We start from the raw sequence: 15857 nt of genomic DNA, 5'->3' as shown, positions 1-15857 counted from the left end.
ACCTAATGTGATATTCACGAATGACTAATTCTTTGTGTGCGTGTGTGTGTGTGTGGGTGTGTGTGTGTGTGTGTTTGCAGGTAGCAGAAAAATATTAAAAATAACTCATTTCAAGTCTTTAACATATGCGTTGTTGTTTTGTCTTGCATGCCGGCACATCTTTTTACTGCTGTTTGGTTGCTTAGTCTGGATAGAGACGGAGGTTAATCCTCTTTTGAGAGGTTCAGCAGAGGATTCAGCTGAAAATGAAAAAGCCACTTGGCACTGTCGTGTCCTCCCTGCTACCAAAGGTTGTGCAGTATTGCATTCCTTCTGTCTTTGGAATTATTTCAGCGAGGGTCAAAATCCACGAGACTTTCAGAAAGAATTTAAATAATTTGGGTACCTTCCACTGGCTGGCATTTTTTCTTCTTCTGCTGCTGAGTTATGTTACACATTTTCCTCTCGTTATTCTGCCATTTTGGCTCTGATAATGAGTGGTGGTGATCTGATCATGCGATGCTTTGGGGAGTTTTTTCCATCAGGTCTGGGAAACGTGGCAACTAATCACTTTTTGTTAGAACAGAGTAGCAGCTTGCCCTGGGAGCCAAACCTGGCAACCCGGAGCAACCCACGCCATTACAGAAACACACATGTTTCCGAGATAAGCCATGTTGCTAAATTCCCCCAAAAGAACAAATTATTTGTAATAAAATTCCACAACGACACGTTACTTTGGAGTGAAATGATGCCACTTGGAGCGATTTTTGGCTGTAGCGAATGCAGAGCGTCTGGCACTCCAGTTAATGCGCCATTGTGCGGATAAAAAGATACAGTATGTGAAAGCATTTGTGTCATTGTCTCCTCAGCTGGTTGCAGTGTACGAAGAGCAGGATCCACACAATGGAGGGGACGGAACCAGCGCCAGCTCCACGGGAACGCACAGCCCAGAGCCGTTTGCCAGCGAGATGAATTCAGCGTCAGCATTCCAGCCCTACCAAGCTGCAAGCGAGATCGAGGTCACAACATCTGCTCTGCGATCAAGTAAGTCCAACGCGGGCCTGGAAATACGCTTAGCTTGGAGAGTGAGAAAATGCGTGACACCGGGGCCACAGGAGTGAGACGATTTTCTACAAATATTTATTTCTGATGAGCTTTTCACCGTTTTGCAAAATGTGGTCAGAGTAGGATATTCCAGTTCAGGTGCGAATCTCCCATGTGTCAACATGTTTTATGGTTGTCTAATTCTAAGATGGACTTGGTGCCAAAAGGTGATGGATATTTTCCGTTTATGTGTTTTATCAAGTAGAAAGGTTTCCTAAAACTCCAATTGTGTTTTGTAAATAATCTCTGCTCTCTCCAGAAATGTTCAATTCAAGTTTGATCAATACAAGTATGTCCAATTTGGACCGGAGATGATCAAACATAGTTCTGAAACAATAAATAACTGTGGTATTTTCCATAAGCTTAGCTCTGATGGGAACATACAAATAAGATGCTAATTTTGTTAGCTTAAACCTAACCTAAAGCTAACGGAGTCGCATCATTCTCAGAGTTCTTTCAAAAATGTTCTCGTTTTTAACTTTATCAACTTTAAAGTCTTCTACAGAGTTCCCAAAATGATTCTTCAAGGTTTTTGTAGATTACTTCTGTCGGTTAGCTTATCTAGGTCTTTATAAATCATTTCTGTCACACACACAACAAAAAAACTCAAGAACTACTACCCTTTCCACTTCAAAATAAGAGTCTTATAGATACAAGCCATATCCAGAAGTCATAGTAACTTAGACTTACTTCACACAACTTAAAGTGATGCTAACAACTAATTTATTGCTGTCTGTTACTTTAATATCAAGAGATCTTGTTGCATCTCTAAAAATGAATTCTTAAGCATCTTTTAAGTTCTTCCCTAATGTTTTTACAAGATAAACTAATCTTACACTTCTGGAATAATGCAGTAACTAAGGCCTTAAAAAGCATAAGTGTGTTCAAACTGACAAAGACAAATAATAGTTAACTTCTAACATTCAAGGCCAATTTCAGTCTAGTGCTAAACTTCACCATATTTGGTTTGTTATGTAGGATGCCGTTCATGTATACAGTGCAAGTTTCAAAACGTTTAGAATTCTCTTCAAACTCTATCCTAATAATCACGAATTGTTTTAGTTGCTACATAACAGAACAATCTAATGCCGAGTTCCCAGCAATCACACTAAATATGTCAACATATTTTCAGGTATCAGTTTCATTTGTATGCAATGACAGTACCAGCTGTTCTAACATCCTGATTTAAAAATTCTTCCCAAGGCCATGGCAAACTCAATTTATTTATTTCTTTTTTGCAATAAGGTTTTTACAAATACAAACTTTATAGAAGAGTAATGCAAGAAAGTTAATTTTGATCCGATTTAGCAAATGAACAGAACAGATTGTACTTTAACTTTAAACCATGTGAAAATACCAAAAAATATTTACTTTTTAGTCATCTTTTTGGTTTGTGAAAGCATTTCTTCCTGCCCTACAGTAGCAGACAAGATGTAGTGATTTATATACAATGTGGAACCATAGGCACACGTCTCATAGTGTCACATTTGAAGCACAGTAAGAACCCAGATTCGGGAAGCAGCTCGGAGTCGGCAGGAAATATGTTTTGAGGGAGAAACCAAGACTCCGCACAGCAGGGAAGAAGCCTAATGTAAACCACAAAACATGAAGCAACATGACAAGACTCGGAGCACAAACAACGTCAGCAGTGTAGGTGAAGGGTGATGATGACAAAGATGCACTAAGCAAAGAAAACGGGAGCATAATCCCACATGGGATGATACAGGTAGTAGCAATCAATCACCACGGCCCTGCTGAGGCCCCGGGCAGAAACAAATCAAAACCGAGAAGCTGTTCTGGTGAAATAACTTTTTATTTGACAAATGCAAATAAAACACAAAAAGTACAGAGTAGGACAAAAGGATTACCTGAACCAATTGACTACAACAGACACAATGTCTCGGTAGATTATCTCTTCTTCTTTGGAAACAATAAGTGGAATTTACAATCCAAGACTTCCGAGGCATCCTGCAACTTTTAGATCAGTCTGTGCTCAAAAAGCCATAATGGACACTGTATTATGGCATTTTTTTTATTTCTATAAAATATTTTTATTAGAATAAAACAGGAAATTTGGTTTATGTTGCATGAAATATATTGATATATTATGTGTATACACAATACATCTGTTTAGTCCCACTGCTAAACAATGTAATCATGCCCAGAAGTTTTAAGGTTGAAAAATGTTTTTTTTTTGCAAACTTTAGTTTGTACAATGTTCAAATAAACGCATTTAATTTGACATTCAAGGAAAATAAATGTTATGAAGGAAAAACACACACACAAACACAGACACTTGCCATTTGCTTTAGCTCAGAAACAAAAACTGCTGGCATCAGTTCTGCGATCGTATCGTTACCTCGAGGGAACGCGTTAATGACGACAGGAAAACTGATCTCACTCTGTTATTCTGATTGAATTAGAAGAACAGAATGGTTGCCTTAAAGCGGCATGGTGCTTAAAATCATCCTTCATTGTCAGCCACGGTTACCTTCAGGAAAACACACGCCGTCGCCGTCACTTTGCATCAGACGAGCTTCACAGGCAAATAATACGTTTTTGTCCGGGTCATCTATTTATTGAGTCATCATTATGAGTTTACAAGTTTGAAGGACACGGATGTAATGAATGACGAACTAGAAGATATTTTATTTCCCATATTATTGTAAAAAAAGAATGGATGACATCAGTGGGACATTTGCCCGCTCTATCGGACCAGAAGGGGGGAAGTTAAGTGTTTTGGTCCAACTGTATGTACTTCCTCATAGCCGTGGACAGTTGCTCCCCAAAACTATCCGTCTTGCTCTCTGGCTGTAAATCCAGCTTCTGGAAGTTGAGTAGTTGGAGGAGTAGTTTTCCGCATACACAAACACATCTACGAGACTCAGACAAATCACGCAACATGTCCAGTAGGGGAGAAAAATTTGCCTTTGGGGTTGTGGCATGAAGGGATGGGCGACACGAGAACACAATGATGCAGTTATTGTCACCCAAATACGACAATGAAAACCGATTTTGGTACGTCGACCATTCAGAACCCTTAAACGATCTGCCACCAGAGCAGTGCTTGGTCAGGAATGGCAGACTTTTGGATGCACGCTTGGTATCAAAAAGGGCAGCAAAGAAGTTATTTCTCTCTAAGAAAAACATTTCTGTATATCCGACATCTTTCCCAGTGATCTACAGTCCAGACTGGAATGAAGTTGTTTTCTTTGAAGTCTCCTCCCGACTTTCAGATTGTCTGAAAGAATTGCTGTCCAGACAAGAAAAGCTAACAACGAAATACCCTGCGGCAAACAATTTGAGGGGTTGGCTCTTGTTTAAGCGTCTGTACTCACAAATCACTTTCCTATCAGTAAAGAATTGGATCTCAATCTTTTCAGAGCGTTTGGTGATGGAAAAGCTTTTTATTCCTGCACATTGGAGTGCCATGTCACAAGGTAGAAGTGATAACTGTGGTTCGAAAATATTAGAAAAGTCCACCGATTTTAATCCAGTCACGAAATGTCGTCAATCCTTAAGGCGAGTGAACAAAAATAAATGTGAACTGACATTACTGATAAAGCCAGAACAGGCCACTATCTATCAGGAATTGGCATGGAAATTAATATCCAGTATATCAGAGAAAGTTCAACACTGGACCTTTTTCTTTTCATGGCTATTTTGAAAAACTTCATGCATTTCTTAAGACAGGCTTTACAAATGTGTTCAACATTTTTTACTGAACTATTGTATAAAATCTGGCAAAAAGATGGTTGCACATTGAAGCTTGTGGGACAAAAAATATTTAGCTATTTTTGGGTTAAAATGGAATCAAAAGTGAAGATGGCTGAATTGATCACAGATGTGTTTCATACCGTAGACAAACTGTAAGGCACACATGTCAAACTCGAGGCCCGTGGCCTGCCACAGTTTTCTATGTGTCCCTCTATATTCCAGCCTAAACACCAAGTCTGCTTAAATATCATGTTGTCAATCAAGTCAAAGAAGTTTTTGTTTACTGCCAAATTATATCAATCAGTCCCACCAGTTTCTTGAGAATTATTGTGGAAATTTATGCAAAATCGACAAATCCCCACACTTTTGTTGCACTGATACAAATTGCCAAAATCACAAAAAGCATCACGAAATCCTGGACGGACTGGAAATATGTTCAGTAATATTTAATTTTAATAATTCATTGATATTTTAACAGTTTGGTGAACAGTTTTTATGAATACATTCTGGCACAACTGGCCCTTTGAGAGCATTCATGATCTTGATTTGGCCCATAACGAAAATGAGTTTGACACCTAATACCAGATAATTTTTCTTAGTGGAAAAAGTATATTTAAAAAAAATAAATTCTGCACAAACTTTTGAGAGGCAGTTAATGCAAAGTTCAAATCCATGATGTCAGCTAATAGCTAGCTTATGTTCAACATCAAATCCCGATACTATTGGATTTGTTGAAATTAGGAAACAAAATTACAATCAGACTGACTTACAAACACATCGAGATTCATGAAAGTGGATTAAAAGAATGAAATAATTGAAATAACCTGTATTGTGTCAGTTGGCTGTCCTCAAAAAAGCTTAGCGTGAACACTCCATAAATCATAACAAATACCATCTTCTTTTTTACTTACAATTTGAATATACTTTCCAATAATTATTCAGAGTGTGTTTTAATTTAAAGGGGTGCTGGTTGGGGCGATACACACTTGCTACATGGTCAGGCAGATGAACAAGACTGGCAGGAGAAGGTCCCTCCTGGGATGCAGATGAGCAAATTACTGCCAGTAATATTTCATATCAGACTTGAAAGCATTGCAGTGGTGCCCTTGGCAGCTGTACTCTGAGGCAGAGAATTATGTCTATTTAAAATCATTATCTTCTAGAGCCATATTGATCCCCTCTTCCTTCACAGAACTCCCAAAGTCCCAAACTCTACCTCCCTGGTTTTTTTTTTGTCCTCCTCCGATCCGTTGGTTTCATCTCGGTAGCCTATTGCTAATAATTGGATTGGAGATGGGATGTAAATTACAATAATGAATGCAATTTTCCTGTAATTATACAGATGCCAGAGCAGTCTCCCCCGTTTCGCATTAAATCCGATCTTGTAAAAGTAAAAGAAAATGTTTGAAACTTTAAATTGAAACAGGATTTTGAAGGTACGCCTTCTATTCTTAACGGTCGTGTTTTTCATTTTTTTTGTCGCACGTTTCTGTCGACAAGTAAACACAAGGCAGAAATAGAACATGCTAGCAACTTTGTGATGCTTATTTGAGGCTGAAGTTACTTAGCAACTAAAAGTTAGCTACTAAGTGATGGAGGTTATTCCTTTCTAAAGTTACCTGTGAGCAAAGTTTCACGTTCTAAAAGATGAAACTAATACAGATGAAACTAATACAGAAAAATGCCCAGATTTTCTGCAATTATCCCAATTTTTTTTGACTCTTGCAGCTGGAGAGTCAAAAAAAAAAAAAAAGAAGCTATTCCCCACAACATTTTAAATTTTTGTGCATTTGTCACATCAAACTCCGGGATTGCAGATGTTTGCAAATCACATAAAACCATTTCAACACACATGCATATGTCAGGTCGAGCCTAAAAGGCTTTCCCTGTGCTTGCCTCATCATTTTGGCCTCAGTTGTTGAAACTCTTTGGCGACAGGGTTGCTGAAACGCCATTGAAAGCACTGCCTGTGCAGGAAGGCTGATACCTCAAAGAGAAAGGCCTTCATCTAATCAGTAGGGCTTAGTGATCTGTCACTGTGGAGACCGCCTGCCACCAGCCAAGGCCATATTAAAGTCACTGCAGAAGAGGTGACGGACGCAGTGAGAAAAACTGAGAGTACATCTCAGAGCACAGTGAATTAGTCCAATTTTAACATATACTGCCTCACCAAAGTAACCAAGCCAAGACAGGTAATCTATAACACATGTATTGTTTTGCAGATATTTGCTCTAAGACACTGTTTTGAAGTCAATTTGTTCTCTCTCTCTCTCTCTTTCTCTCTCTTTTGCAACATTTCTCTCTATTCCAGAAATATCTTATCAATCTTTCACTTCAGTTGAAATTGCTGAGCTTATAACAGTGGCATTTTTGCATCAGCTGATTAGTCTGATGGTTCATTTAACTAATTCTTTTCTGTATCGGTGTTTGACCCCAACGTTTTGCATTTTTCTACACGTTAATGACATTTTTTTTAACACATTAATTTAAATGCAACAACATGACATATATTTCTGTATATTGTTTTAAGAGTAATAAGAAAAACATTTTGGTTTTTGAAGTTCAAGTCTGTAAGTATTTTTATTCAAATAAAAAAAATACACGTGTAATTCTTTGAACTAGACATTCAAGTGTTACAAAAGAATGATTTCTAATCTCTTATTTTAGTAAAGATGTAATCTGCTGATTATTTTTTATTTCTCTTGTGATGTAAGATATAAAGAAAGCATTTAAAGTATATTTTTTCTTCTTGCATTCCTCTATTTTGGGAGCAGAAGCAAACTGTTGTCTAAGTGAACAGAAAATACATTAATACTTGGTTTAGCATCTTGTATTGGCATGCTAGCACTATTTCCTTGAGTATTCTGTGGAGAAGTTTGTTCATTAACTTGAAAATGGCTCGTATTGCATCCTCTTCGCTCAGCAACAACATCCACCCTGAAGACTGTTAGTAATTAGTTCCTTAATAGAATCTACATTCAGAAATTTTTGCTTTATTTTTCGGAAGTATGAAGTTAGTTTGTTTCATTACCGGTCTCGAAAGCTTTTTGTCCCCCTTTCCCAGTGATAATCTAGCTACGTTATAAATTCATAACAGCTAAAATCGTTTAAAAAGACTGTAGTCTCAGCAGAAAGCCTGTTATTAGCTACCTGAAAGCTCCAGTCATCTCATGATCCTACTTACAGTTGCAAGGTTAGAGGAAAACATGGCGTCCATGGTCGATGTTGGTGTGAAACAGCTGAGGAGTGGCTGTTCGTTATTAGCCAAGCTCTCATTAATAGGGTCTTGATATAATTCAAAGCAGATTATAGCTAATGACTCCAATTGGCTAGATGGTGTTGGCAGTGCGAGCGTCAGTCTCCACTTAGCGCTGATGGGAATGCGCTACTACTGCGAATCCTTTTGTTGCTCCTGCCAGAACCCTAATAAAACTACAGCTAAGCGGCGGAATCATGTGAATGTGTGTATGAGTGGAGTGTGTGACCGTGCTTGACTGCTTTATTGCTTCCTGGGCCGCGCTCTGCAAGTCATTTGACTGAGGAAAAAGTAAACAACAACAAATCAACTTTTGGCATGTTACATAAACTCCACTGCGACCGATTGTAACCCGGGGACAAAGATCTTGAGAAAAAGAGACGGGGCAGGTCTGAACTGACCGGTGTTGTTTCAGCATTAAGCTGAAGAATATCTAAAAATGAAGAGTCTCTGAAAGGGCGCATTAAGAAATCTGTTTCAGAGAGCTACTAACTTTTTTTCCCCCAACCTCCCAAATATGTTTTTACTTTATGAAAGTAACACCTCCAAAAAGAGCTGAATATGGAAAATTACTGAGAATACAGCAAACATATGTTGATTAGTGGCAGTTTTTCCTTTAGTATCATCATGGGGTTTCTTTTTTTTTTCTTTCTTTTTTTTTAAGTATTAAAAAAAAATCCCAGATGTGATAGTTCTTCACATTTGCAATTTATTGTTTTGACTGCTAGAAAACTCCCCCGAAAGCCTAAGAGGAGATTTCTAGACATAAATAATTTCCACAGCTAAGTCAATGCAACATTGAGTTGTTCTCTCCTATACTTCCTGAAGGAATACATGTCCTTGTTTTTTAAAAAAGACATGTTTTAATTTTCATTTTATGTGAAATCTATTAATTTGTACTTTTAAAAACAACAAAATTTGACCAGGATTTCACAATTTAAATAGATCTAAAAAAATTAACAAATAAAATCACAGGCAAAAATGCAGTAAAATTAGTAAAGTACCCATTCAGTTGGTTAAACAGCACTAAAAGCTGTTAAGCATCTCATATTCCAGATTAAATTGTTGCAAATTAGATTTTATACCAGCATTTATCTGTTTGTCAAGTTTCACCGTGCCTCAAATTTTTCAACAGAAAGACCATGATTTGATTAGGAACTTTTTATCACCAGATAATCCGGCAGAAGCAAAACATTTTGCAAGCTGATGTTTGCTAAGCTTCATAAAACTGAACTTCATTCACATCTTGAGTTCATTCTAACAGCTCATTACAGTGTTGAGCAGATTTAGTGAACTTTAATGTTTTGTCTGCACAATGAAGAGTATTTGCTTCCTACAATTGCCTCACCTGGGGCAGTGTAAACGAGATGAACAGCAATGGGGTGAATATGCACATTTGGGGAATGAGAGCTTTTCGTAAGAAGGGTATGAAAAAATATCATCCATATATGTTTTGGTTTTAAGAAGGGACGAGTCAAGTTCTGCTCAATTTGCTGCCTCCGTAGCAGAAAAGTGAAGTTTTCATGTTAGCAATATAGCTGGCTCCAGTTGGCGCTGAGAACCATCTGTTCAGCCTCAGTCACAGTAAATCCATCACTGTCCTTTTATCGTGTTCTGTTTCACGTTAGCTGGATTCAGATATAATGTGCACCAATGCTCTGTGGAAATCCCAAAATGCTCCCTCTTGCAACATCGTTCTTCAGATATGATTACGTTCAGAGAGACCCTGATTTGGCTTGCAGTCACGGGTCGGATCAGAGTAAAACATTTGTTTTCTACTCGTCACTCAGAAGGGCTTTCTTTGGAGGCTTTTTGAGTATCGTAGTCGATTTAATTTGACAATGTACGACTATTACCCTGCGGACATAATGTGCTCTAGCGATGAGATGACTTGGCGACGATGTGTGTGATGGAAGAAATGATAAACAGTTTTAAAATGTCCAGATGTAAAGATTATAGAAGGTTTGGGTCCCTTGTAATAACTTAAATTATTTATTTGAGAAGAGAAAATGGCAAAAACAAAATGTGCAAATAAAACTGAACCTTGTGGCAAATTGTAGTGAATTTAATTTTTAGTTTTAACTTTTTGCCAACGAAAAACATACATTTTAATCTAGATACTGGAGTTTCACATCATTATTCATACATGCAAACAGTTTTTTAAAGCTGCTTTTATACACTGTATGTATTTATATACACCTCTCCTGTTCAGAAACAACCAATCAGAGCTAGGAGGATGGTCTTAGTGCTGTCACCATGTTTGCCTACACGCTGCTCAATGTGCTAATAGTGAAGAAACAATTTACAGTTGTATGAAAACTATTTATCTTCTCTTATTGGTGGCCATGATAACTAGCTTGCACATTCATTTCAGGCTCTAGTGTGGGGAAGAAGCCTTAAGAAAAGAGCAAGAGGGAGGGTGTGAGCAGCACTTACACAAGCATGATTAACTGCGGTAAGACCTTGCTCCTTGCGCCGATTGGTTGTTTCTGAGCGAGAGCGGTGTATTTCTGCTGCTAGTAGTAGCAGAAAAACATGAAATATATTGATTATAAAAATTACACAGCGCAGCTTTAAAGCAGAGCAGTAACTTCCATTCTTTTTACTTTGGGCATCAGGTTTGTACTTCGTACATTTCCATTAGGACAGATCTTCTTTCATTTATAACCGTGTCCATACGCCTCACATTCCGACACGGAGCCGGTCCAGAAAAAGAAGAAAATCACCCCGGAGCTCCGGGTTGGCTTTAATAATTACGTTGAGCTTTCTGCCCACTTCCTAAAGCCTTCTGGGCCAGGTTGTCCTTGTCACGTGGAATTCGGTCAGGAAGCGCAGATCAAACCTCCGACCAGCTGAACTGAAGGGTCTCATTCAAGAGAGCATTTGCAGCTTCGGGAACCGATGCGGTGGAGCGTTTGACTGCCGAGCAACACGCCACAGCTCTAGCATGGCTGCTTTTCTTCTTCTTCAGGCTGGGTCAAAAGGTCATTTATAACTTAACTCGGTTCAGGCTGGCCAGTTATATCTTTCTGAAAGAAAAAAAAAATGTCCAGACTGTTTCTGAACCTTAGATCATCATTGTGTTCCTACCAGCCTTGGTTAAACTATAGGAAATGACATTAAATATGTTTACATTTTTTGGAAGAACATATAGAGTTATTTCCTTTTAGGATCAAAAAATCTTTCACTGCAGTGTTTTACAGACTGTTCTGTCTACCCTACTGTATTAAAGTATGATGATTACTTATCCCCTGGTTATGTAGCCCAGAAGATTGAAAAAAACTACAAAAAAAAAGAAAAAGTCTTAACCGCTTCTAGTGGTAAGACTGCTGTTCTGCAACCGCTGTTTCCTTCTGACTGCAGTAAACGTCGTAAACCTAACGTATGCTGGCACGAACAGAACACCCGCTGCATGTTTAAAGTCCAATAAAGCCTCAGTAAAGTCAAACCTGATCGTTTATGATGTAAAAGTGATTTATGAATGTTTATTTGCCTGACCTAACTTCTCTTAAACTCTAAGCACACTCAGAGCTTTATTTTGAACGGAGTATTATTATTTTTTTAAAACTGTAACCTACGCACAAGTCAGCCCGTCTGGTTTTACCCAGAATACTTTTTTTAAATTTTTTATTCAAGTGCCAGCATACAGAGGAACAGGCTGAGATATATTGCTTTTGCGCATGATGTTTCTATTTTACAGTCCCCTGGTTTGGATTTCTGTGAAAATCTCGTGTACTTTAATCACGCTGTGACTGATCTTGGTCATTTATATCTAAAACAGCCTCTACATGTCAGGAATAACATCTGTTTCTAGGTGTCTTGGTTTGGCTTTTTCGAAAACTGTCATAATAAAGCTTCTTCAGCTGTAGGCTTATGAGTCCCTTTTTAGAATGATTTGTTCTGCAGTTTTGGAAAAAAAGGTGCTTCATTTAAAACTTTCAATTATATTTTTCTTTCAGCTCCCCATCCAATCAGATATCAAATCTACATGAGCTCCACATTCGTGTCCTGGCACTCGTGTTACTTTTAAACCAACAAACCAAATAACATTCGGTAAGCAAGGATTCAGATTGAAAACTTTGAGTCTTTTGTGAATTCGTTCTACAGATCCGCTGTTAAACTGCTCCACGTCTGTAAGGCGAACAAAAATAACCTGCATGGTTTAGATGTTGCATAACTGCTGGGAACTCGATTGTATTTATTTGCACGTCAAGCTCCAGATTTTCCTCACGCTGCGACTGTGACAATTAGATCAATGACATCTTAGGCGCAGTTGGCCAAAAGTAACTGTTGATGGCAGTTGGCCCTGAAAAAGTGGAGAATCTGGTAATGGTCTCAGCAGCGCACTGGGACAAAAAACTTTTCAAGTTTTCCTTTTGTACTATTTATTTCCAAGTCATTTGTAGAAAACAGGCATTTTTACTCCCTCATTAAGTCCTTCAAAATAAAGTTTTCTCATTGTAAATAAGTTTATGTGCCATTTTTGGAAGTCTAACACTTGTTAAACATAAAATAAGACCTATACTGTCTCATTAATATAAAAACAGAGCTTTTTATATTAATAAGTGTGTGTATAAATGAAAACTACTCTGTATAGTTTAAAAAAAGCAATTAAAATATTATGATTTACTGTTTAACCATGAATCGCCGACAGCAACACAAGCTAACAGTTTCCAAAAATATTTATTTTTCATATATTTTATACATTATTTTTATTTTATTTGTATCATTGAAACAAATCCCCCCCCAAATATTTTTACCAAAGTTTACCTTTGTAACCCAAATACACACAAAAATCAAATACTGTTTCAACACCATATTATATTTTATGGTATTTCAGTCTTATTATTGATTTTATTATGAGAGCAGTCTCTATATATCTTTGACAAGTTTATGTAAAATAACATGTTTGTTATTGAGAAAGTCAAAATGACAAACTTATGACTTTTGTGGAGCTGAACTTCTCTACAAGGAGAGAAGTGCAGGTTTGAAATCACAGCACCACATGTTTTTGGAACAGATTATACTCCAAACATTCAGCTGAGTTCACGTCTCAGGAAGCCTAAATAGAGAGAAGCTGATGCTTTTTTTTTTTTTTTTTTTTTTTTTTTAAGCTGTTTTTGATCCCAGGATTAATTCCTACATTTAAAAGGATAGTAAGTTTGATGTTTGTGTGCAGTTGTGGTCCTCCAGACTGGTAGTGCTGCTTCTTCTTCTGCATTTCCTAACCACAAAGCAGGCTGAGTGGGACTTACTACCTTTTTAGAGCGTACACTGCTAGACTTATCATAACAGAGGAGCATATAGAACACCATTAAAAAAAAAGAAGTAGATTCTCTTACTGTAGTTCTGTTTTTGCCTGAGGGTTTTTTGCTTTCTTGACAAGAAACTTTGAAGGTTTTGAAGTGAATCAGTTCCAGATACCAAGTTTTAGAATGTTTTTTTTAATTTTATTTTGTAGCTTTAGTTCATCTGATCAGAACACACAAACAGGAAAATGAGTGTGGTTCATATATTTAGCAATAAAAACCTAACCTGAATGCTTTTACTGCTGTTGTTCTTATTTGGGCAAAAGCAACACACATCGTCACACATGCAGACATTGACCTAAATCAGTCAGGTCTGACTTCTGGGTGTGAACTCTTTGCCTCCTTCTTTTCCTGGGATCCATGTTGTCTAGGAGAAACGGTCTCTCTCCCACACACACACACACACACGCACACACTTCAGTGTTATTGTTGCTGAAGTATTTGAGTGTCTGCTGGAGATCCTGTCTCAGAGGGCATGAGGAAGGCTGACATCTTTTCCTCTCTCTTTCCAGTAGATTGTCTGTATTGTCTTTATGTCAAGAGAGAAGAATATTTCTCTCTCTATGTTTCTTATTGAGAATGAAAGCTGAATAGTGAATTCAGAAGTCGTGTGGGAACAAAGCTGCTTCCTACTTCATTCCTGCTTCAGTCCTCACAAACCAGAATTCCTCCAAGGCAGTTTTATTACTGAACCAGGGAGTGAGGCTAAAAGCTGGTTCTTAGCTGATTCTGTAGAAAGACTGGTGGGAACCTTTTGGTTTTCCACAGGCAGATAGCAACCTAGATGACATTTTGTTACATCACTGAAGCCGTCGCTTCCTGTAAATGTTGGTTTACAGGAAGCGTAGGGAATTGTAGTTAAAGGAGACTGATTTTTCTCTTTGGACCTTGCAGACAGAGAAAAGAAACGTTGTTGTACTCTACTGAAAATACCATGAGTTTCACACAACCAGATACGTTTTCATCCAGTTATCATCAGAATTTTGAGCAAACTTTTCAAATGTGGCAAAACGGGGGAAAAAAAATTAATTACCATATTTTCCGCACTATAAGGCGCACCGAATTATAAGGCGCATAGAATAGACGCTACAGTAGAGGTTGGAGTTATGTTATGCATCCACTAGATGGAGCTGCACTAAAGTGAATGTCAACTAAACAGTCCGACTCCGGTTGGCGAGGAGAGCCTTCCGCGACTGGGCCGTGGCGTGGCCGGACGATGGTCATCCTTCTCCGTTCGCGCACAGCATGTTTGTGGAGAACGTGGTGCTAAATGACCTGTCTAGAATGCAGACAGCCTGATTCTAGACAGTTGGCAGGTAGATAGGTCAGTCAAACTTTATTAACAAACCAACGTTCTGACAACTATCCCAGCATGCAGCGCACGCTTCTTCTTCTACGTGTGAAAATGAAGTCGGCGGCTGCTTACCGTAGTTGCTAGACCTGTTGTGGCTCAATATTGGTCGATATATAAGGCGCACCGGATTATAAGGCGCACTGTTGGCTTTTGAGGAAATTGAAGGTTTTTAGGTGGTCCTTATATTACGGAAAATACGGTACACCTTTCCATCTACTGGTTTTGGAGCAAATCAATCAAAGTGTTATTTGGTCAGACGTTGATGCAACGCAAGGCCTTTGTAAACAGGAAGTACTGGTTGCAAACTAGACCACACATCTTAGAGAAATGGAAAGAGTCATTGCCTCCAAGTTGGAGGCTTGGACTTAAAACCTCCAAATAAAATAAATAAAACCACAAGGGGGCGGGGGGGGCACTTAAAGCATAGCGGCCCTCCAGGCCTGTAATACCCTGGGGGGAAACCTTGGGTACAAAAACAACAGCTCTTTTTATTATTCTTTACAGGGCTTTTTTTTTACTTCTAAGTTCTAGTGAGTTTCTCAATGACACAGTGCTATCTAATATATTCATTTAATTTCGTTTTTAATTTCACATGTGCATGCACAAGTATATCAGAGGCTCTGAGGATGTTCAGTGTGCAGCTCAAGGACACTCTGGCAAACTGAATGGGGAGGAGAATTAAACTGCCAAAGTTTCAGCCTGACAGAAAACCACTGTGCAGCTGGGCTAATACCACCCCCAAGACAGAATGGTGATGGTTTTATGATTTCAGTTCGCATATATTGTTTTTCTTAAAAGATCTGCTCCTAAGTTATACCTTTGATAAAATGTCTTTATGGAAGATGTATCAATTGATGCTGTATTGCAGTTCTGTGTTTGTAATAAATACTTATAGCCTGCAGGGTTACATCTGGGGGACTGCTTAATATAGACTCTGTTTTTAAAGGCATGTAACCTTGAGGACCAAAAGTATTTTTGTGGTACAAAGAATAAAACTAAGTAGTTTTAGCTGCTGTTTTGCCTAAAAGCATTTTCCATCTATTTTAATTTAGATTGAATCTCAGTCTCATGGCAAAGGTCAGCAGTTCATATTTATTCAGAGTTGGTTTTGTGGTTTCATTTTCTGATGTTTCATCAG

The 15857-nt window shown here is 38.1% G+C and overlaps 1 protein-coding gene across 2 annotated transcripts in view; it reads left to right on the top strand.

The window, feature by feature from the left end:
* The window catches only part of LOC103482325 (partitioning defective 3 homolog), a 384595-nt gene that overhangs the window by 106226 nt on the left and 262512 nt on the right, over positions 1 to 15857 (top strand). For both annotated transcript variants that reach the window (XM_008438421.2, XM_017301982.1), the window contains exon 3: positions 849 to 1023. In XM_008438421.2, coding sequence (XP_008436643.1) covers positions 849 to 1023 — 175 coding nt within the window. The remainder of the gene's footprint in view (positions 1 to 848; positions 1024 to 15857) is intronic.

The sequence above is a fragment of the Poecilia reticulata genome, linkage group LG20 (assembly GCF_000633615.1).
Source record: "Poecilia reticulata strain Guanapo linkage group LG20, Guppy_female_1.0+MT, whole genome shotgun sequence".
NCBI lineage: Eukaryota > Metazoa > Chordata > Actinopteri > Cyprinodontiformes > Poeciliidae > Poecilia > Poecilia reticulata.
This window is presented reverse-complemented; position numbering and strand designations above follow the sequence as displayed.